This window comes from Brassica napus, chromosome A8 (assembly GCF_020379485.1).
Source record: "Brassica napus cultivar Da-Ae chromosome A8, Da-Ae, whole genome shotgun sequence".
In the NCBI taxonomy this organism is placed as follows: domain Eukaryota; kingdom Viridiplantae; phylum Streptophyta; class Magnoliopsida; order Brassicales; family Brassicaceae; genus Brassica; species Brassica napus.
The window spans coordinates 15,079,438-15,102,830 of NC_063441.1; the positions used below are offsets into that span (position 1 = coordinate 15,079,438).

General features: G+C 34.2%; 2 protein-coding genes and 1 long non-coding RNA gene across 4 annotated transcripts; 1 reads left to right on the plus strand and 2 right to left on the minus strand.

The window, feature by feature from the left end:
• Positions 1–8,015: 8,015 nt before the first annotated feature.
• LOC106361181 (26S proteasome regulatory subunit 4 homolog A-like) lies at positions 8,016–10,705 on the minus strand. The gene is made up of 6 exons (XM_013800894.3): positions 10,160–10,705; positions 9,541–9,786; positions 8,851–9,020; positions 8,560–8,776; positions 8,347–8,487; positions 8,016–8,268 (listed from the first exon to the last, which is right to left on the minus strand). The coding sequence occupies exons 1-6, from the start codon at positions 10,637–10,639 to the stop codon at positions 8,185–8,187; spliced, it is 1,338 nt and encodes a 445-aa protein (XP_013656348.3). The 5' UTR covers positions 10,640–10,705; the 3' UTR covers positions 8,016–8,184.
• A 3,471-nt stretch (positions 10,706–14,176) lies between these two features.
• Positions 14,177–14,979, plus strand: LOC125577048 (putative defensin-like protein 29). The gene is made up of 2 exons (XM_048737711.1): positions 14,177–14,594; positions 14,747–14,979. Exons 1-2 carry the CDS (start codon positions 14,531–14,533, stop codon positions 14,911–14,913), a joined length of 231 nt encoding a protein of 76 aa, XP_048593668.1. The 5' UTR covers positions 14,177–14,530; the 3' UTR covers positions 14,914–14,979.
• Positions 14,980–16,229: 1,250 nt separating this feature from the next.
• LOC111199255 lies at positions 16,230–19,475 on the minus strand. Of its 2 annotated transcripts, XR_002653168.2 has the most exons (4): positions 17,431–19,474; positions 16,918–17,324; positions 16,617–16,695; positions 16,230–16,545 (listed from the first exon to the last, which is right to left on the minus strand). It is a non-coding gene; the product is annotated as an uncharacterized LOC111199255 (long non-coding RNA). The 2 variants fall into 2 exon arrangements; XR_007315370.1 differs by having other exon boundaries at positions 16,617–17,324; positions 17,431–19,475.
• Positions 19,476–23,393: the final 3,918 nt, after the last annotated feature.

The following is a 23,393-nucleotide window of genomic DNA, read 5'->3' on the forward strand; positions in this document are numbered from 1 at the left end:
ACTATAATTGGTAAATCTACAACCTCTTTACCATTGCATCTCAGATCTGATTTTCCGCTTCGAAGTTCGCCAATTGATTTAGGATTTTGGTTTCTCCGGTTGTTCTAATGCCTATTTTATCACCGTCTAGAAATGACATGATCTCTGTTAGGTATATTCTATCTGATTTGGAATAGAATAAAATATAGGCGTTATATTCCATTTGACTTGGAATGAAATAAATTCGAACGTTTAATATCACTTTCTTTAGCTTATGAATTCATACTTGTTTTAATATTTACGTATTTTTATACTTGTATTAGGGTTTATATTTCCGTGTAGGGTTTAGTGATGATTGGAGAGGGGTTAGTTTCTAGAATATTGAATTCGTCACTGCAAGATTAGGGTTGACATTGGATTAAGTGTCATATTTCCGTGTAGGGATTCGCGATTAATTGATAGGGTTTTCGTATATATTCCCATGTGTGGTTTAAGATCGTGAGCTATGCATATCGCTATGTCTTACATGGTTTTCATTCCACATTATTGTTATACTTTACAATTTATTTTACATTTACTTTGTTATATGGATCCTAACATTTTTATCTTTTCCTTTTGTTTCTCAGGTTACAAATAAAAGATTTAGGCTGTCAAATAGATTGTTTGAAACTGGATTTGGGCCATCTGGTGAATATATTCTCATTTATATATAATTATGCAATGTGTATATAAGCGGAATAGATCATGTGTACATAAAATGGAAAGACCATTCATGTGAAATGAATTATATAATTTTTACTATTTGTTGTATTCTATTTTATTTGCAGAACATAGAATATAAATATGATTGTACAGTGCATAAGCATAAATTATGTTTTGTAGTTGTATCGTTGCTATCAAAACTAAGAATTTAAAATTCAATTTTATCATTTTGTTAACCAGATCCACATAAGTGTAAACTTCACACAAATTTCGTTAACCACAGCTACATTTGGTCCATAATCTTATAGTACTTCAGCCATATGGAATAGAACATTTAGTGCATATATATATAGTCAATAGTATATACTATTTCAAATTTTAATTTTATTCAAAATATTATAACTATATATTATAGTTTACATTTGGGTTTTGGGTTTAGTGATTGGAATTTAGGGTTCACTATTTAGGAGTTGGGGTAATGTTTAATATTTAGGAGTTATGAATGAAGTCATAATCCTATACTATTTCAGCCATGTAGAATAAAGTATTTGATGCATATGTATGTGGTCAATAGTATATACTATTTTATATTTTAATTTTATTCAAAATATTATAACTACGTATTATAGTTTACATTTGGGTTTGGGTTTAGTGATTGGAATTTAGGGTTTAGTATTTAGGAGTATGGTAATGTTTAATATTTAGGAGTTGTGTATGAAGTTATAATCCTATACTACTTCGACCATGTGGAATAGAGCATTTGATGCATATGTATGTGGTTGTTCCCTCAAATTCCATGGTTGTTTCCTCAAATTAGGTAATCCTTGCTTTTTTCACATTCTTGCTTTTGAATTCCTTCGGATGGACTTACAGTGGTAATTTGATTGAATACAACACTCATCTTAAAAATGGAATGACTGAGGTTGGTGAATGTAATACAAAATATATTGGAAAGAGATATATTTTAATCCACCAATTACTGCGCATAGAAAATCCGTATGCGGTAAATATATAAGTCACGTAGTTCTCCTCTCTTTTATAAGTTACCACCAACTCACCTCTTTGTTGGGCCACATAGATTATAGTCAACGTCATCTATATTCATGTTTCACCGGTAACTTGTTGTAATAAAGGGCAGAACCGGATCATATGAAGGTTAAATGTCACCAATTCAATTATGTCAAAATCATAGTCAGTTTTCTAATTACATTTTTGGTTTTGGCTATCTCGCAAATTCACCCTAAATTAAAAGGCATCCATGTGAGCAGAGCAATTACAACAAAAAGAAAATAAGAACAAAAATATCTATCTAATAATCAATGGCCATATCTCACGCCTTGCAATTTTTTCTTACCAGCTGCTTTGGGTTTGGGTACCTTCGTCAATTTTACGAACTGCAGGGTATCGTACCCTTACCGTCGCGTCAATGTCACTAGTATATGGATCGATTATTAGGATAACTATGATAATTAGGATAACTATGCTTTATAATGTCCTTATGACAATAGGAATAGGAAATCTATAGGTTGTATATAAACAAGACCTTTAGGTCAAGAATCAATAACATTAAAAGATTATCGATTATAGAACTTCTCATGGTATCAGAGCCACGAAACTGAAACCTCGATTTTTCTCGAAAGATCTCTTGATCACGACCTTACGACCTTGAATCAGACTGATTCTCTCGACCTTCGACCTCGACATACTCGATCATGGCAGGAACTCTTGCAACCAAAACAACCCGACGAACAATTTCTCCGTATGATCTATCGACCAATGATAATCCTGGAGCTGTTATCTCTCAGCCGTTGCTCAACGGACGAAACTACGATGAATGGGCACAAAATTTACGTGTTTCTTTAAGCGCAAGAAAGAAGTTTGCATTCATTGATGGCACCATACCAAAACCTCCTATCGACTCCACTGATTATGAAGATTGGATGGCGAATAATCATCTTCTTGTCACATGGATCAAACTAACCATCGAATCTAAGCTACGATCCAACATCTCTCATAAAGAAGAAGCCAAAGACCTATGGGATCACATCAAACGCAGGTTCGCTCTTAAAAGCGGAGCTCGATATCAGCAACTTCGCGCATCTCTTGCAAATTGTCGTCAGTCTGGATCTTCGGTAGAAGATTATTTCGGTCGACTAACCAAAATATGGGATTCCATGGCCGAGTGTTTAACCGTTAGTTCTTGCAAATGCGGCAAGTGCGACTGCAATCTCATGGAAGCTCAAGAAAAAGAACGCGATATTATAAGAGTACACGATTTTCTCTTTGGTCTCGATGATGCAACTCACGGTCCGGTTCGTTCACAAATTTGCGCTCAGATTCCTATCCCGGATCTCGATACTGTCTATCAGACCATAGTACAGAACGAGACCGTCCAGAACAACTCACATAAAGAACCACCGGCCGTGCTTAGCTTCGCTGCTCAAACACCAGCAAACTCAACGTCATCTTCAAACTCTCGACAATCAAACCAGAGCTACGACGGCTCTCGACAAGGAAACTCAAACAACAATGGTTCTCGACCTCCTCGGTATGTTAATCCAGACGCGAACACTACCTGCACCGCTTGTGGCCGTCTTGGTCATAGAGCAACAGGATGTTTTCGGGTCATTGGATATCCAGAATGGTGGGGAACCAGACCAAGAAACAGAAACAACGTTCAAGGAGGACAAACTACTACATCATCAACGGAATCAACAAATCCAACACAAGCAAACTCTTCTCAAATATCTACTTCACCAACTCATATCAAAGTAAACTCTGCTCTAACCGAAATAGATCGACAAGGACTTGCTGGAATAACTGACGCACAATGGCATACGCTTGTGACTCTCATCAACTCTCAAAAGACACGATCTGATACACGTCTGAGTGGTAAGATCGATGAACCTCTTTGGATCTTAGATACAGGGGCTACACATCACATGACTGGCCGTCTTGATCTTCTCAAAAACATTCGACCTGTTGCACCAGTTCCCGTTACCCTACCGGCCGGAGCTAATGTTTTGTCTAATCAACAAGGCACCATCCAACTAACATCCCATATACATTTGAAAAACGTGTATTATGTGGATGGGTTTCACACAAACTTGATATCCTTCGGCCAATTATTAACTGATCAGTCTCTTGTTGGCCAAGTTACTGATAGACTTGTAATTTTGCAGGACCGCACCACGAGGACGCTGATTGGAGCGGGTGAACGTGAGAGTGAGGGACTGTACCACTTCAGAGGGATTGAGACTGTGACTGCGTTTCAGACAACTACAACCGACGAAGGCGTTCTCTGGCACCGCCGTCTTGGTCATCCATCATCTCATGTAGTGGATCTACTTCCAGATATTCGTTTAAAACCTAGTAGCAAACTTTCTTTATCAAACTGTGATGTTTGTTTTCGATCAAAACAAACTAGAAATCCTTTTCCTGAGAGTAATAATAAAGCATCGACTTCTTTTGAATTGATTCACTGCGACCTTTGGGGCCCCTACCGGACCGCTGCATTCTGTGGTTCACGATATTTTCTAACTATCGTTGATGATTACTCTCGAGCATTATGGCTATACCTCCTTCCTGACAAGACAGAGGTATCCGCCCGACTACAAGAATTCATAGCTCTTGTGAAACGACAGTTCAACTGCAACATCAAAACAATTCGAAGCGACAATGGAACTGAGTTTATGTGTCTAACAAAATATTTTCGTAAAGAAGGGATCATCCATGAAACATCCTGCGTCGGGACACCACAGCAAAACGGACGCGTCGAAAGAAAACATAGACACATACTCAACGTAGCTCGAGCTTTACGTTTTCAAGCCGGTTTGCCAATAGAATTTTGGGCTGAATGTGCTCTTACAGCATGTTACCTGATTAACAGAACACCGACCAAGATTCTCAATGACAAGACGCCCTTCGAGTTGTTATTTGGTCGTGCACCAGTACTGGACCAGATACGAGTATTCGGCTGCTTGTGCTACGCTCATAACCTCAACCACCATGGCGATAAATTTACCTCCCGAAGCAGGCGTTGTGTTTTTCTAGGATACCCTTACGGTAAGAAAGGGTGGCGTCTTTATGACATTGAAAAAGAAGAAATCTTCAACTCTCGCGATGTCATGTTTCAAGAAGATACGTTCCCATACCTTCAGACCAAAACTGATCTTGAACCCAAAACCGTTGCAGTAACCTCAAACCCTACACTACTCGACGATGATGAACATGAACCGATCATCCCGACTAACCAAACCACAACTACTGAAACCACTGATCCAGCACCAACGCCACAGAATAGTGAACAACTTGGACGAGGTTGTCGAATAAAGAAAACATCAACAAAACTTGCTGACTACGTCACCGATACACCAGCCTCAGCCAACACAGTCTCGCCCCGTACAGTCTCGATCAATACAGTCACCATCAACACTCTCACGACCACCGCCCCGACAGCGACCTCAGGTACGGACCATCCACTCTCTAACTATCATATATATGATCGTTTTTCTCCATCACATCGCAGCTACCTAGTAGCTCTATCCATCGCAACCGAACCACGTTCGTATAGAGAAGCAATGCAAGATAAATTATGGAAAGAAGCTATGCGACTTGAGATAAGTGCATTGGAGTTAAACGACACATGGGAAATCCAAGAACTTCCTCCGGGCAAGATTGCTCTTGGATGTAAGTGGGTCTTTCGAATTAAACTTAAAGCCGATGGCACGCTTGAAAGATATAAAGCACGACTGGTGGTACTCGGGAATAACCAAATTGAAGGAATTGATTATGGAGAAACTTTCGCGCCTGTTGCCAAGATGACTACAGTTCGAATTTTTCTTGATATAGCAGCAAAACAGAATTATGAAGTTCATCAGATGGATGTTCACAATGCTTTCCTTCACGGCGATTTAGACGAAGAAGTTTACATCAAGCTACCTCCAGGATTCCGATCAGACTCTGAAAAACGGGTCTGCCGTCTTCGAAAATCATTATACGGCCTTAAACAGGCTCCTCGATGTTGGTTCGCAAAATTAACAAACGCCCTGCGAGCCTTCGGTTTCTTACAATCAAGAAGTGATTACTCTTTGTTTGTCTACAACAAAAATGGCAACACACTACGGGTCTTGGTTTACGTCGACGATCTAATCATAGCCGGGAACTCGTTCTCTTCAATAGAGGATTTCAAGACTTATCTATCAACCTGTTTTCACATGAAGGATCTCGGGATTTTGAAATATATTTTGGGTATTGAAGTTGCCCGCAGTCCAGATGGTTTCTATCTTTGTCAACGGAAATACTGTCTCGATATCATCACCGAAGTAGGCATGCTTGGATGCAAACCAGCCGGTTTCCCACTCGATCAACGTCACCAACTTGACAATGAAACAGGACTTCTTCTTCCTGATCCAGGACGTTATAGACGGCTTGTCGGTCGCCTTGTTTACCTAGCCTCCACACGTCCTGATCTTGCATTTTCTATTCATGTTCTAACACAATATATGCAGACTCCTCGAACTGAACACTGGGAAGCCGCCATTCACGTGATTCGATATCTGAAAGGTTCCATTGGACAGGGTATCATGTTGCGAGCGGCTTCTCCCATACACGTAACTGGCTGGTCCGACTCTGACTGGGCTGGCTGCTCTGCATCACGACGATCTGTTACAGGATGGATTGCACAAATTGGAACCTCTATTGTTTCATGGAAATCGCAAAAACAAGACACCGTTTCTTTATCATCAACGGAAGCAGAATACAGAGCAATGACTGAAATTCTTAAAGAACTCCTGTGGATCAAAGGCTTACTTCTCGACTTCGGAATCAACCACACGGAACCAATGACTCTCCGGTGTGACAATCAATCAGCTATCTATCTCAGTTCAAACCCCGTTTTTCATGAAAGAACAAAACATGTCGAAGCTGAATGTCATTTCATACGAGACTTCATCATCAAAGGAACAATATCGACAAAGCATGTGTCCTCCAAAGAGCAACTAGCGGACATACTCACGAAGGCACTAGGACGAAAGGAATTTGATATTTTTCTCTACAAGTTGGGCATTCGAGACCTTTACGCTCCAACTTGAGGGAGGGTATTAGGATAACTATGATAATTAGGATAACTATGCTTTATAATGTCCTTATGACAATAGGAATAGGAAATCTATAGGTTGTATATAAACAAGACCTTTAGGTCAAGAATCAATAACATTAAAAGATTATCGATTATAGAACTTCTCATCGATCCATACCCGCTTCCTCTTCGCGAGATAAACCGCATTAAGATAACCGCTGAAACAAGTAAGCAGTTCTCTTAATTTATTAATTTTCTGATGATTTTCTGGCAAATCAAACTTTTCTAATATTTAAAAATCTTTGGTGTGAGCCGACTATAACATAACAGAGGGAAGGATGATATTAAATACGTTCAGTGTGCCATTGGTTCTTAATTCGGTGCACGATGAATTCCCCCCCCCCCCTGTAGCGATCCTACTGTGACAACATGCCCTGTTACGCCTGGCCCTATGGTGATAAATATTCCTGTCGTAATAAACGGAGCTGATCACTATGTTGTAAGTTTTTCTTTACACTAACACTGGCTTGAGACGAGTCCCATAATCTATGCATTTCAAACCTATTGATGATGATATGATTTTCTGATGACCCTTCTTGATACAAACCAGAGAGAATATTTTGCTGAAATATTGATGATCGAGAATCTTGCAAACCAGACTATGTGCGTCACCTTCAGATATCTGGTCCGTGATCCCTGGTACAATACTGATATTTTGGCGGCTTGAAATATTTTTTAAAAAACTTTAATAAAAATTGTTTCACTGGCCTATGGCCAGATCCCGACCCTGCGTGATCCTTTGTTTCAGGACTTTTTAACGTCTCTCTCGTTATTCCTTGTATTATGTAATTTTCCCGTTTTAGCTATTCTGTGTCGTCCAACAATAAATAAGGGTTGTTGTATACACATGTACACCCTTGACCACCCCATGTCCATGTTATGTATCTCTGTTTCTTATTTGGTTTGGCCTTTTGATTTTTAAAGACGTTACTTTTGTGAAACCTGTGGTGTTGCACCTTTGATATCTCTTTTTTTTTTTTTTGTCTTTCTTAAGTTGATGTATTCTATCGACTTTATTGTTATCTTTTTGGTAGATTTATTGAAATAAAAGAAGACGCTACGGTTACATTCACAGAGTCATCTGTATTGCGAAAAGAACAAACCAACAGGATCATCTTCTTCATCTACGTCTAATAAAGTAAATCTCGATATGTCAAAAAGAAACTGCCGCATCTAATGTGTTTGCAAGACTATCATGTAATCTTGGTTTCATTTAGTCAAGTTTAACACGAGATTCCGAAGTAGGGTATGTAAATGCAAAAAGAGGAACTATTATTTCGAAGAATATTAGATGACCAGAAAGATACTACGCAGAAGCGAAGGTATCATAAGGCAAAGTGTGGAGGATGATGATGATGATGATTTTACATGTAAAGGCCTTCAGGGACGCCTTCTTTCTTCTTGAACATAACCTTCTCCTTTGCTTTCTTGAAATCCGGATGCGTCACCTGAACACACCACAATCAAACATTAGAGCCCGTGGCTTGTAAGTGTGAGTGTAAACCCAATGGTTCAGTGTCTTTCACCTTCATACGGCGCTCCCTGAGAGCAAGCAGACCAGCCTCGGTGCAAATAGCCTTTATATCAGCTCCTGAGAACTCGTCTTTCGTCATCACAAACTCTTCCAAGTTTACATCTTCCGAAAGTGTCATCTTTGATGTGTGTATCTGTTTTTAAACAAAGATAGAAGTTCAATAAACAGGACACTTTTGAAACAAGCGATTGATTTTGTTAATTACCTGGAAGATGCGTCTTCTGGTTTTGATATCTGGAAGTGGGAACTCGATCTTCCTATCAATACGTCCAGGTCTAAGAAGTGCCGGATCAAGACTCTCGATTCTGTTTGTTGCAAGGATGACCTTAACGTCTCCTCTTGAATCAAATCCATCAAGCTGGTTCAGAAGTTCCAACATAGTTCTTTGGATCTCACGCTCACCTCCTGAGTTAGCATCATACCTGTTTCATTTCAATCTTAAATCAGTTCACTATCTCGGTTATGAATCATGTTTGTGTGTTGGTTTTTAACTGACCGCTTGGTACCAACAGCATCAATCTCGTCTATGAAGACGATTGATGGTGAAAGGTCATCAGCAACTCTGAAAAGCTCCCTCACAAGCTTGGGACCATCTCCTAAATACTTCTGAATCAGTTCACTACCAACAACTCTTAAGAAAGTAGCTGATGTAGAGTTAGCCACCGCCTGAAAGAAAGAAAAAGATACAAGAGCTCACTCCCACATTGTTCAAAAGTAAAGTAATAACATGCACGAAACAAAAAAACAAGCCACCAAATTGCAGCAGTTACATATATAAGACCAAGACAAGCCAAAAAAAGACGACACTATATAAATCCAAGTGTTAAAAAGATCTTCGTCCCTATGATCTAATTTCTGAAATTGAGGTGTGACCAGCACAAATACTTTTAGCTAGATAACAGCAAGAGCTCCGTTGCAATCAGAGAGAATCTACTTCGCAGGCGACTCTAGATTCATCTGAACAAGTCATATAAATTAATGTAAACTTATATAGAAAACTAAGCTATATTCCTAGCAGAGCCTCACAAGATTTATTAAGCTAGATAACAGGAAGAGTTCCGTTTCAATCAGAGAGAATATACTTCATGGGAGACTCTAGATTCAGCTGAACAACTAGTGACTGAAACTTAAACAGGGGAAACTATACTCCTAACAGATACTAATACATGTAAACAGAAAGGCAAACCTTAGCAAGCAGAGTCTTCCCAGTTCCTGGCTCACCATACAAAATCACTCCTTTGGGCGGCTTAATACCAATGTCCTCATACAACTCAGGATGAGTCAAAGGCAACTCAACAGCTTCCTTAATCTCCTGAATCTGAGCTTCTAAACCTCCAATGTCAGCATACGACTCCAAAGGAGCCTTCTCAACTTTCATCACAGACACCATCGGATCCACTTCATCTTGTAGAATCCCAACTACAGACAGAACCTAACACAAAACACAATTCAAGACATATCGTAAACACAACAAAGATCCAGTCTTTAAACCCTATTCCACTTCATCTTGTAAAATCCCAACATTAGACAGAACCTACCACAAAACCCACTTAAAGAAACATCCTAATTCACAACAAAGACCCAATCTTTAAACCCTAGTCCACTTCATCTTGCAGAATCTCAATAACAGACAGAACCTAACACAAAACCCAATTCAAGAAACATCCTAATTCACAACAAAGATCCAATCTTTAAACCCTAGTCCACTTCATCTTGCAGAATCCCAACAACAGACAGAACATACCACAAAACCCACATCGTAATTCACAGCAAAGACCCACTCTTTAAACCCTAATCCACATTACCTTATTATGCATCAAGATCGAGCAACCAGGCTCGAGCTGATCCTTATCAACAAACGACATTATCCCAACGTAATACTCAGGCCCAACAGAAGAAGAAACAATCGCATGATTCTCATCAATCAGCTCCTCCAAGTTCCCAACGCTCATCGGCGTCCCTCTCAGATCATCAACCTTAGATCTATCCTCCTCCGCCTTCTCCTCCTGAGGCTTCAGCCTCTCCTGGTTCGCCACAAACTCCTCCTCCATCAGCAGATAGTCCTTGATCCGCTCCATCTTGAGCAGCCTGAGCTTGCATTTCGTGGAAGGAGTCACCGTCGGGAGCCTCGCCGCCGCCTCGGGCCCTCTTTGCTTCCGCTGCTTTCTCCCCACGCGAGACGGTGGTGCCGCGGGTTCGAACTTCTTCTCTTTCTTGTCTCCGCCGCCGTCGGGTTTACTATCTCCCCCTTGGCGGTTCAAACCTCCGGATGGTCCTTGGCCCATGGTTCTTCCGTCGTCTCTAGATTTGTTCCAGGGAGAGAGGTTTGCTTTGCTTTCACTTTGTACTGAGATTTTTTTGGCTTTAGGAAGAAGAAAACTTTGTTGGGCCTTATTGGGTGTTTATGGGCCTACTTGGGCTACGTGAAGAAGGTTTGTGTAAGATTGAAAGCAGCGTAAATCTATCTATTTCAAGAAATACAACATTCGGTTTTGGTACGTTCATAAACTAGTTACTTGTTGTTCAAAAAACAAAAAACTAGTTACCTTAAAAGAAAAAGTCAAATTAAAATCATAAAACCCCAAGGTGTGTCCTGTCTAGGGGTGGGACTTCTCGAATATTCGGATCGGATTCGGGTAGGATCCGATTGGATCAACATCTTTCGGATAAATAAATTTTATATCCAATAAGTACTTAATAGATTTTGGTTCAGGTTTCAGGTCCAAATACATTTTTATTATGTGAATCATATATATATTTATAAAAATAAAATAATTTACATATAAATTGAAGTGATCCGTATAACCATTTTTTATTAATTTATTTTATTTATTATTTTTTTAAGGAAAAGTGAATCAAAATCGTATATATATTAATAATATATAGTTAAGTAGCCTAGTGGTATTACATCTGTCACTTCGCCTATCCAATCTAGGTTCGATCTTCGGGAGATACAAAATTATGTTTTTCTAAATATAGAATTCAGTTTAAATGGGTACATGTCTTTCGGATTGGATCCGGTTGGGATAAACGATTCCGGTTAAAAGTCTCAACCCTAGTGTCCACAACAAGTATTCAAAGCTAATATAGTCTCAGTCAAAAACACTTCTATGTATATCGTCCAAGTAAAATATAAATCCAGACATTCCATGTATATAAAAAGTTCGCAGCTATTTAATTTTGTTAGCAAAAGAGAAAAAGAAAACGCACATAACGAACTAAAACATAAATCAAAAATGGGTTTAAGTAGTAGATGTATTTTCTTGTGTTCTTATGTCTCACTGTTCTCTTGATGAATCTTTGATCCCAGGTATGGAAAATACGAATTATAGTTTGTATTTTATTTGTAAAATCTATACTATTAAATTGTTATTATCCGTTAATGATCATTATCTGAAATTACATTATCAAGACGTTAATTCGTTATATGGTATTTTGATTTATGGGGACTTGTTAACACATGCATAAAGTGACACTTGAAACTAAATAAAACAAAAACTTACGTTTAGGATTATTTAAACAAGTTGACCAAAAAAAGATTATTTAAACAAAGATTGATATAAAAACTAATAATTCAATCAAAGGTAATAAAAGAGTACATTTAATCTTCCTTTGTAAAATACCATGTCTTTTGTTAAAGGAGAATTTGATGAATATTCATAAGAGGTAAAAGAATGAAGAATATATTCATACTACAGTAATTTAGAACGGATGGGAAAATTTGCACACAAATTTGATTGAAATCTCCCTCCATGCACATGTGCGTAATATTGACACTCCAAAACTAAAACTGTCATACTATACTACATAGCATATATTATAGGCACATAAATGATTTAATCAGTTACAAAGTTAGGTTTCATCAATTACGTAACTATACTATACATGTTTACGACAAAGTTTATAATACTCAACAAAAAATATAAGCTTTTTAATAATGTGTATGCCCATAATGCTTTACCAATCTGGAGGAGAGGATTAAAGATAGTGGTAACGTACATAGTAACTGTACTAGGAATCAAGTTTACAAAAAGACTGGCATATTCACCAAAGAAGAGAACATATATGCATGCATGTCCATGTATGGAAAAAGGCTAGCATACGACTATACTATATTTAATATAGTATGGTAACATCAGATTTGAGTGTTTTTATCCAAACAAGCTGAACAAAATTAAACAGAGGGAAAATTAGCAACTAGGTTATTACGGGAATTAGTTTGGGTTAAATGTGGAGTCTTCAACTGTATGCATCTTAACTGCAGCTTCAAGTGCGTCTTCCGTGTGACTATACTGTTTAGTGCTCTCATATAGTATATGAGATAAAACATTTACTCTTAACTTTTCTCAAAAAATATGTTTGTCGTCGTTTTGCCGTTAATCCCTTCTAACCAGTTATGAAAACTAAACGGTGGTTTCGATTTTAGATAATACACAAACAGACCGTGTTGCTTAGACACTAATGATATGTCCACTAAAACTATTAATTCAAAAGACACAGTGGGAAAGGTAAAGAAATCACGAGTAGTGGCGGCGGTGGCAGAAGAGAAAACGGTAGAGATGGTGGCAACAATGGTGGAAGAGGTGATGGTGGTGAAGGATCGTATAATCCACAACGGCGGTAGTGGAAGCAAAAACAATGGAGATGATGGCAAAAATGGTGGAAGTGCGGATGGTGTAGAAGAATGAAATAATTGACAACATCGATTGTGGTGATGTTACAAACAGAGGTGACTGAAGCGGAAAAAAAATAAAATGATCAGAGATAAAATAGACAAAATTATAAACAAAGAGAATAAGAAGATATGTGGTGTGGGCGTGTGGTATCAAAGGTAAAAATATAATTAATTCAAAATATACACAGAATATCATAACCAAAATAGTGTTATGGACATAAACTTTATTTATATTTTTCTTATGTATATGCGCTTCAATTCTCCTTTTGTTAAAGGTAAACACCATATTTTATTTTATTTTATTACTGTTGTTTTGATTGATGTTACAACACAATCTAAATAATTTCAAATTAATTATAGTTTCTAAATAATTATTTATTGATATTTAGTTAGAAAATAAAAATAATTGATAAACAAAAACCACACAGTGCACTTAATAATAAAGAATAATAAATATTAGTAAAACTATTACCCCTCTGATCAGGCAGAGAACCTTCACTCTATATTAAATTCATGCAGGAAGAACAACTAATGTGTTTGTGGATATGTTAATCTAATTTTGTATTTCTATTTAAATAAATATTAATATAAATTTGTGTTCAAATTTTTTTTTGAAAGATTACTAATAAGGATGTTTTCAATACTCGTGAATAAAAATTACAAATATTAATATAAATTTGTGTTTACGCTACTTTCTTCCAATGCGAGATGGTGATAGTTACCGGTTCAAACTTCTTCTCTTTCTTGTTTCTGTCGTTCAAACCTCTAGATGGTCCTTGATATGGCTGAGTATGGTATAATAGACAAGTATGAGAAGATTATATAATACAAATATATATATATATATATATATATATACGTTAAATATTTTGAACTATTCAATTTCACAAGCAACATCTAGGAGAAAAAGAACAAAAAAATACAATACAAATTACAACAAATTATTAAAATGGCTTCATCAAAGACATGTTTTTTTTCTTGTGTTCTTATGTCTCGTTGTTCTCTTCTCATTTTTAAAAATAGGTTAATCTTCTAATTTAATATATTTTTTCATATTTAGTTCATGGAGTATCTCTACTTTAATATAATATAGACTATAAAATAAAATTATAAAAATAACATATTTTTATATTTTTATTTCAATATAAAATTTTAATTGACATTAATTATAATAATATTATATTACTAATTATGAAATTAATTTACAAATTATTTTATAAAAAGTATATATAAAATGTTTGGTAGGATATTGTTAGATTTTTTTCAGTACATTTTGTTATAACTAAAAACAAAACCCAGATTTATTGTCTAATTTGATATATTATCTGTATTAACTGTTAAGATTTAATATAAATAATCAAATATATCACATTAATTAACTTATAGCTATATATATATATATATGAGTGTGTGTGTGTGTGTGTGTTAAATCTTTGAACTATTCAATTTCATAAGCAACATCGAGGAGAAACACAGTACAAGTTATAACAAAATTATTAAAATGGCTTCATCAAAGACATGTTTTTTTCTTGTCTTCTTATGTCTCGTTGTTCTCTTGATTCCAAGTATGAAGAAATAATTTTGCTTTTTATATACGACGTTGTATTATATATCTCCTTTCATACTTATAAGTGTATATATCATATTATATATGAAGTAAATGAAGAAAAATATTCAAGTATTCTGTTATGTTTTTTTTTTTAATTATAAACTTCAGAATCTGCACAAGCGGAAGGTGGTGGAAAGCCCTATATTCAAGGAGGTCCCTGCTCGCAATTTCCAGACTGCAATCAACATTGCATTGACTTAAAATATCCAGGTGGAGGAAAATGCATCAAAGTGGGTCAACGTAGCGATTATTTGACATGTGCCTGTTTTGAATAATCTTATATGATAACATGTTTAAGATATTGAGCGAATGTTAAAATATTAATAAAAATGTTACAAATATTTTTAAGATGCTTTTATGTAGTATTGAGATTAGAAAGAAAAAAAAAGTCTCAGACAAACATTAGAACATATTATTACATAAATATATGTTGTGCTACTCCGATTCTGGTGGGACGGGTCAGACAACAAAAGGAAGATGAGCTAGGTGGCCTGGAACAAACTAACAAAATCAAAAGCTGAAGGGGGCCTGGGCTTCAGAAATATTGAGATTTTTCGGGATCTACTCCGACAACCTAACGCTCATTTGAACTATCAACAACAAGAAGCAGAGGAAGGAAATTCTGGGAATCGTCAAAAATATCCACCTTCTAGCATCTGCATTTGTTTCAATTTCATTTCATCACATTGGTAGGAAAAACAATCAGGATGCCGATGTCTTGGCAAAACAAACCCTTAGGATTTCTTTGTTGTAATGAACCCTTTCGGGTTGGGCTTTTGAGCCTTTTAATTTGAAGTTTTCAGTGACAAAAAAAAAGTAAAAACAATAGAAATTAATAAATAAATAGTTGATTACTTTATATTTTGACCAATCAAAAAACAATATAGTAGTATAAATTTATATGATCTGCATTTATTTATAGTATTGATTAGTGTTGAGATTTTTTTTAACAAACAAAAATAGACGACTTCCATGTAAATTGTCTACGTTAAAAATCAATTGCAAAAATAACCTAAATGAACGACTTCCTAGAAGTCTACCAGACGACTTCCGTGGATGTCATATGCATTAATGTTTAATAAATTTTCATTTTCTCTAAAACTATAAAGAGTTTTTAATATTTTTTTGTTAATTCATGTATATTAGTCAATATTGAAACTACTGAATGAAATTTATAACATAATTGATGGTATTTATGAAGTTACCAACATTCATGATTATTAAAGTTCTAACTAATTGAGAAGATTCCCGTGGAAGTTTTCTACGTTAGTTTTTGTAAATTTGTTAAGTAACTTAAAGATATGTTTTTTTAACTTTCAAAACTCTTAGGTAATTTCCCAGACCACATTTAGTGAAAGTGTTAAATGTTTAAACTTATATAAAATTTATATTTTGTGAATTTGACAAAGTTTTCTTTTAACATGTTTTCTCCTTTTCTTAAGATGTCTTCTCCCTTTAAGATGTCTTCTCCTTTGGCTAAATTTTATTAAGTTTTCTTGATTGCGTAGAGTGATAAAAATGTTTCTTGGTATGAGTATAGATTCTCGATGTGTTGAATCAAAACAAATACTAATGTCTTAAGACAGTTAACTAATGTTATCGTGCAAATGAAAATGAAATGTATTTGATAACGAAAAACTAAAAAATATCATCTTTTATACCAAATGAGACTTGTTACAATCATGCAAAAGCATTTGACCATAAACACCACACTCATTTGATGTTTGCTTCGAGCATCTTTTATACCAAATGAAAGAGCTTCTGACCGCAATTCTACCCGCACCCACCACACTCAGTTGCCTTGTCTCCGGTCTCAGCTCTTTACTTTCACTATCTCTGCAACTTGCTTCCATCTGAACCCCTACAAATATGCTGTCTGAAACCAAACACTTCATGTCTCTTGTAACCTACAGGGCATTGAAATAAATAAGAACATACAAGAGGGTTAGGTGCTAATAAAATTAAAACAAGCACTCACCAGTGTCAATGTCAAAATGGCATCACTAGCAAAAACGATAGGCACCACTAGCAAAAACCAGACAGTAACCAGGCACCAACTGCAACACAACAATTTTCAACACAACATTATTCAGCATAACAATGAACTTTAATGGAAACTGCTTGTATTTGCACAATCATCAAATACAAGGCTAAGACAAGCTTCTATATACAACAGTTTGACAACTTATGATTAAAATACAAAAGTATGAATCTGATAAAAATGATACAAAGATCAATACAAAGGTCTCTCTTGTTTCTGGATTGCACAGCATCTTTACCAGTTCCAATTCCCATACTGGCTCGTATGCTACCACTACCTTGTCCCAGCTAGGCATAGCATCTCTAGGAGACCGATGCAAGGAAGAAACAAGACGGATAGAGGAGTTGATGCGGCGGAGGCCGGAGGAGACGGCGGCGTCGACTTTCAGAAAGACTTCCTTCTTGTGTTATAACTTACTCTGGAATACTGCATGGAAAAGATGACAGAGGAAGAGAGTCGAACATGGGAATATCCTTCCTTATGAGCCTCTCATCAATCCCACACAACAGAGCATAAGCCTGCCACAAAAAGAGAGAGAAGGATCAAACCTTGAGAGTTTGTGAGAATTGAAGAGTCTTGCTGCATGAAGAGTTCGTCATGATTTGAAGACTGATGAAGAACGATGGCTAAAGATGTGGAGCCCTCCTTTTGTGTTCCGATTTTGATGAGAGAGAGAGAGAGAGAGAGAGAGAGAGAGAGAAAAAGGTCAGACTTTTAACCTTGTTAATAATGCATCTAGAACAACACTCACCGAAGAGGTCAGTAAGAATGGAGGTCGAAGGAGACAGAGGAGTTGACGCGGTGGGAGAAGGAGACAGCGGGGCCGAGCTTGGGGCAAGTGCGGCGAGGCTGGAGAAATAAAGAGCAGAGGGCTGAGTACTGCCAGCGGAGATTTGGGCAGAGAGAAAAGAAGCCATAGAGAGAAAGAGAAGGAAAAGGTCTTAAGGTTTGGCTTGTAGCTCCGGTGTGAGAGAGAGAGAGAGAGAGAGAGGCACGGGAGAGAGGGGATAAGTTGAGAGAACTAGGGTTTTTTTTTTTTAAGAACAAGGATTCATGATTTATTATTAGATTTTCAGTTTTATTTTAGTAAAAAATTATTATTATGTAAATTTTTAATTTTTAATTTTTTTAAATTTTTTAGATAAAATAATATTTATGCGGGAAAATAAAATTTCTTAAAATTTTAGGCGGGAATAATATTATGTACGGTTTGGACGACTTCTCTGGACCTTAAATATAAATCCTAAATAAATTGACTAACTAAACACTGCATAAAATCAAATAAAATTTATAAGAGTGCTTACTATAATCAAAAATAAATTCATATGGGTAAAATTTTCATTTTTCGAAAAAGCATTTAAGGTTTTCAAAATCTAACCATAAAAATATATATAATACAACAAATAATATTGTCAAACCCTAGACAAAAAATATCATGATTCACTACTTTCACTCATCTATGTTGAAAATAATTAAATGTTAATATATCTTAATTTATATCACTTAAAACTATGAATAATTACATGATTTTAATTTTTTACTTATCAAAATATTCTTTACGAAATTTATAAATTATTTTAAGATCAACTATGTCATAAGACTTCTTTGACATCTATGTACAGTTTCTCAGAAAACTTATAAGATTTTTTGGGGTTATATTCGTAAAAATGAGTTTTGATTTTTTTGTTTGGTCACAAAGAAATTGATTTAATTTCATAAGTCTTTTAGTTAGTTTTGTAATTATTCAAATTTGGGTATAATTTTATATTTAAAAAAATAAAATTTTGAGTCGCAATCTCTTTTTTTCTTAATGGAAGTTTCGCCGACAAACAAAGAAAAAGCAAATAGTCTCGGTCAAAAACAGATATTATCTTATCCTGTATATCGTACAAGTAAAACATAAATCCAAACATTCTATGTATATAAAAAGTAAGCACCTATTTACTTTCGTTAGCAAAAACAAAAGGATGATGAAAATGGCTTTAACCCGTAACTGTATTTTTCTTGTGTTCTTATGTCTCACTGTTCTCTTGATTCCAGGTATGTAATTTAAATTATAAAATTGTATTTTCTATGCGATATTATATAATCGTCTTATATATGTGCCCGTGCATACTATATACGTTTTTATTGCTACAATATATCAGAATAATGCATTACAATTTAGAGAAAGAGATCCATGTTTAAGGATTTTTATGCTTCTAATTACTACACTATATTATTTGTAAACAACATATATTGCAGAATTTGCAAAAGCTCAAGGTAAAGGGAGACCGATCGTGATAGGTACATGCTATCAGTTTCTACACTGCAATCAGACTTGCGTTGAATCAGATTTCTCTGGTGGAAAATGCGTACCTTTACCACCGGCTCGCATTGATTTTGTATGTGTTTGTTATCCAAAATATTGAGGATGTTGCATTAGTATTATAATATCCCTTATTATTAAAAGAAAACATTTTTAAATCTAATTTTTGTTTAATAATTTATCTAAAAATATAACAATTTAGCTGGGTTTTCATCGCTACATGCCTCTTTAGCTTACAATTTTAATTGATGAACATTTACTAGACAAATTACAATATATTCCATTAGTGCTTATATTAAAAAAAGATTATTGGATATGCGAATTATTGACCGCCATATATGATTATCTATGCAAATTAAACTAATATATAACTAACTACCTGAAGTATATGTTAATAATGATATTATCTAGTTAACATTCCGAGTTTAGTTTAATGTTAATAACCCTAAAGGTGATGTGAAAGAAAAGGAAAAGGTCTTAAGGTTTGGCTTGTACCTCCGGGGAGAGAGAGAGAGAGAGAGAGAGAGAGAGAGAGAGAGAGAGAGAGAGAGAGAGAGAGTTTCTTTTTCTTTTTTTTAGAACAAGGATTCATCATTTATTTTTTAGATTTTCAGTTTTATGTTAGTAAAAAATATTATTATTTAGATTTTGAAATTTTAATTTTTTATTTTTTGAATAAAATAATCTGTAAGCGGAAAACTAATATTTTCTTAAAATTTTATGTACAGAAGACTTTCAGAAAGTCGTATAGACCCTAAGTATAAACCTTAAACTAAATTAACTAACTAAACATTTCGTAAAATCAAATAAAACTTAAAAAAACATTTACTATATACAGAAATAAACACATAAAAGTAAAATTTTAATTTTTCAAAAAATCATTTAAGCTTTCCAAAATCTAATCCTAAGAATACATACAATGTTACAACATATGTTGTCAAACTCTAGACAAAAAAATATCATGATTCACTACTTTCACTCATCTATATTGAAAACAATTCAATTTTATTATATCTTAATTTATATCACTTAGAACTCTAAATAATTACATGATTTCAATATTTCACTTATCAAAATACTTTTTACAAAATTTATAAATTATTTTTAAGAACAACTATACCAGAAGACTTTCATGTACATCGTCTAGACGACGTACAATTTTTCAGAACATTCAGAAGACTTTCTAGGGCTATATTCGTAAAAATTAGTTTGAGTTTTTTGTTTGGTCACAAGGGACTGGTTGTAATTTCACAAAACTTTTATGTTAGTTTTGCAATTCATTCAAGTTGGATGTAATTTTGCATTTAAAATCAAGTTTTGAGTCATAAATCTCAATATCTTTTTATGTCTGTAGGGGATCACATGCGGTAAGCCCAGACTAATCCCCACAAGACTTTCCATCCGAACACACAGTTATAGACGAGAAGGTGGCCAAAGCGACTCGAACCGATGGCGGACACTCCTTCTGGAGTTCCATAAATCCCAAATATTTGTGAATTTGTTTTATTGCATACTTATAGTTAAGCATACTACATAGTTTTTATTGCTACAATATATCGACATAATGTATTATAAGTTTATAACTGAGGGTAAGATATCCATGTCTAAAGAATTTTTTAACGAAATAAATTGCAGAATTTGCAAAAGCTCAAGGAATAGAAAAGCCGATCATAATAGGTACTAGCACAGAGGTTCCACACTGCAAACAGAAGACTTGCATTAAAGCAAAATTTTTTGGTGGAAACTGCGTCCCTTTACCACCGCCATACAATAATTTTGTTATCCATAATAATTATAAATAAATTGGTGAGGTATTGCATTATGTTAATCAAAAAGGTTGCAATGCATGCAATTCAAAATAAAACAAATAGATAATGAGTTTGTTTGTCTATCACTAGAAGAGGAACCCTAGAGATCTAAGATGATTGAAAATATTGTATTTTAAGAATATTTTACAGCACCTAAATTCAGCGAAAAGGCTCCAAAATTGCTTACTCTGAAGACTGCATATCAACCTGAGAAGAATCCCAACCACTTAACTCTTTCATAAGTCGGAGAATCTTCACTCTATATTAAATTTATGTAGGAAGAACAATAATGTGTTCGTGGATATGTTAATATAATTTCGTATTATATTTAAATAAATATTAGTATAAAATTGTGTTCAAAAGTTTCTTGAAAGATTACTAATAAGGATGTTTTCAATACTCGTGAATAAAAATTACAAATGTTAATATAAATTTGTGTTTACGCTGCTTTCTTCCCCCGCAAGACGGTGATGCCACCAGTTCAAACTTCTTCTCTCTCTTGTCTCTGTCGTCGGCCTTACGATCTCTTTAGCTGTTCAAACCTCCAGATGGTCCTAGACCCATAGTGCCTTGTCTAAGATTTGTTATGAAAGAGATTTGCTTTGCTTTGCTTTCTATTTGTATTGAAATACTTGCCTTTAAGAAGAAAAAAATTTTGTTGGGCCTTCATTTGGTCACTTGAAGGAGGTCATGTGGAAGATTACATCCCAAGACGAAGCGTTCGTAAGCGTCGTCTTGACCGTACTGACATTAGCAAAAATTGGTGCTGGACCTAGAAAAAAATTAAGGTCTTATGTCAACTTTTTGGCTTAAAATAAACTAAAAATTACTTGTCCATAAGAAAAATATTCCAAGCATTGGCACAGAAAAGAAAGAAAAAGTAAATACACAATAAGGCGGTAAATTGTGATTTAAAAAATATAAACTAAAATGAAAGAAATGTAGTATAAAATTGAACAGATTATTTTATTTCTTTTTTTTATTAAAAAAGTTGCGGTGGAAAGATTTGTTTTGTATTTTATTTAGTGTTTCGTAGAATTGATGGAAAGATCATTACATTTAATTGAAAGTAGATCTTGATCCGCGCAACCGCGTAGGTATTCATTATATCTTTTAATTTTTTGTTTGTTTTTAAATGATACATTTGTAAAAATTAGTCATACGATATCAAATATTTTTTCGTGTGTTTAACCATTTATTGTATCTCCGATATTTGGTACTATATAAAAAATCCAATTTTCCTGAAATAAAAATATGAAAAAATAAAGAACTATGAATTAGTACGGTATACAAAACTGATAAATTAGTTATTACATTTATAAGTCTAGGTTTCTGATGAAATAGAAAACTATGAGTTAGTATGAGTTAGTAAGGTATACAAAAGTGTTCGATGGTTTCAGGAAGTAAACACGATTTTACATTTTAGGTAATAGTTTGGACCCTAAGTAAAATAATATACGCTATAGAGATATCTTATATTCTATTTAACGATTTAGAAAAGCTTTAATTTTTTTGGAAATATTTTTTATATATCATAAATTGGGTACTACAAATTAGATTGGTCCGCAAGTCAATGGAAAAGAAAAAAATTTAGTAACAAATTTAGTGATCTAGGAATCTCCCTATATATTAAAAGAGAAGTTACTTTAGTGATTTCTGGTGACGTGTCGTTCATAGGTGAAGTTTCAAGAAAATTGTTATAATTTGATTGGTCGATGATTTTTAATTTTTATTTATTTAATTTTGATCTAAAATTTAAGGTAAGTCTAAAATCATTTAACATCACTTGCCATATAATCTACAGAATAACAATTTATGGAAACTGATTCTCGAAATTATAGAAAGATTAATAATGTTTTATTTATTACTTTTAATATTTATAAACTATAAAATATAATGAACGGAATTTTATATAAGATAATTATAATTGTTTTATACTCTACTTGATGAATTGTATTCGAATATAATTATATAATAATTATTTTAAATATTAAAAAATTCAAACATGTTTATTAATATTATTTTAAATTATTTATCGTTGTTTAAAAATAAATTTATCATAATTTTAAAATAATTTACAGAATGTTATAAATTATTAATAAAATTAAATTTACTTTATATTGAATATTTGTTTATTGTTAAATAATTTTTAGAATTTCTTTTTGATTTATTTTTTCCATCGACACTACTAAAAAGGAAAGCCCTCTAAATACTTACCTTATTTTGTAATTTCGATATATCATTTAATTCGTCGATCCCACTATAATAGAAAAATACCATTGAATACTAATTGCAAGGGAAAACATAATTTAATGACCAATTAACATCACTTTCCAAATGACTTACATAATATTATTAATAACTATTTATGGTAACTTATTGTCGAAAGTATGGTATATAAATCCATTTTATTAATTCAAATAAATATTTTGGATTCCAAATGACTTACATAATATTGTTAATAACTATTTATGGTAACTATTGTCGAAAGTATGGTATATAAAGTCATTTTATCAATTCAAGTAAATATTTTGGTTTATTATTTTATGTAGTCTATAGATATATTAGAATATAAAGTCATTTTATCAAATCAAATAA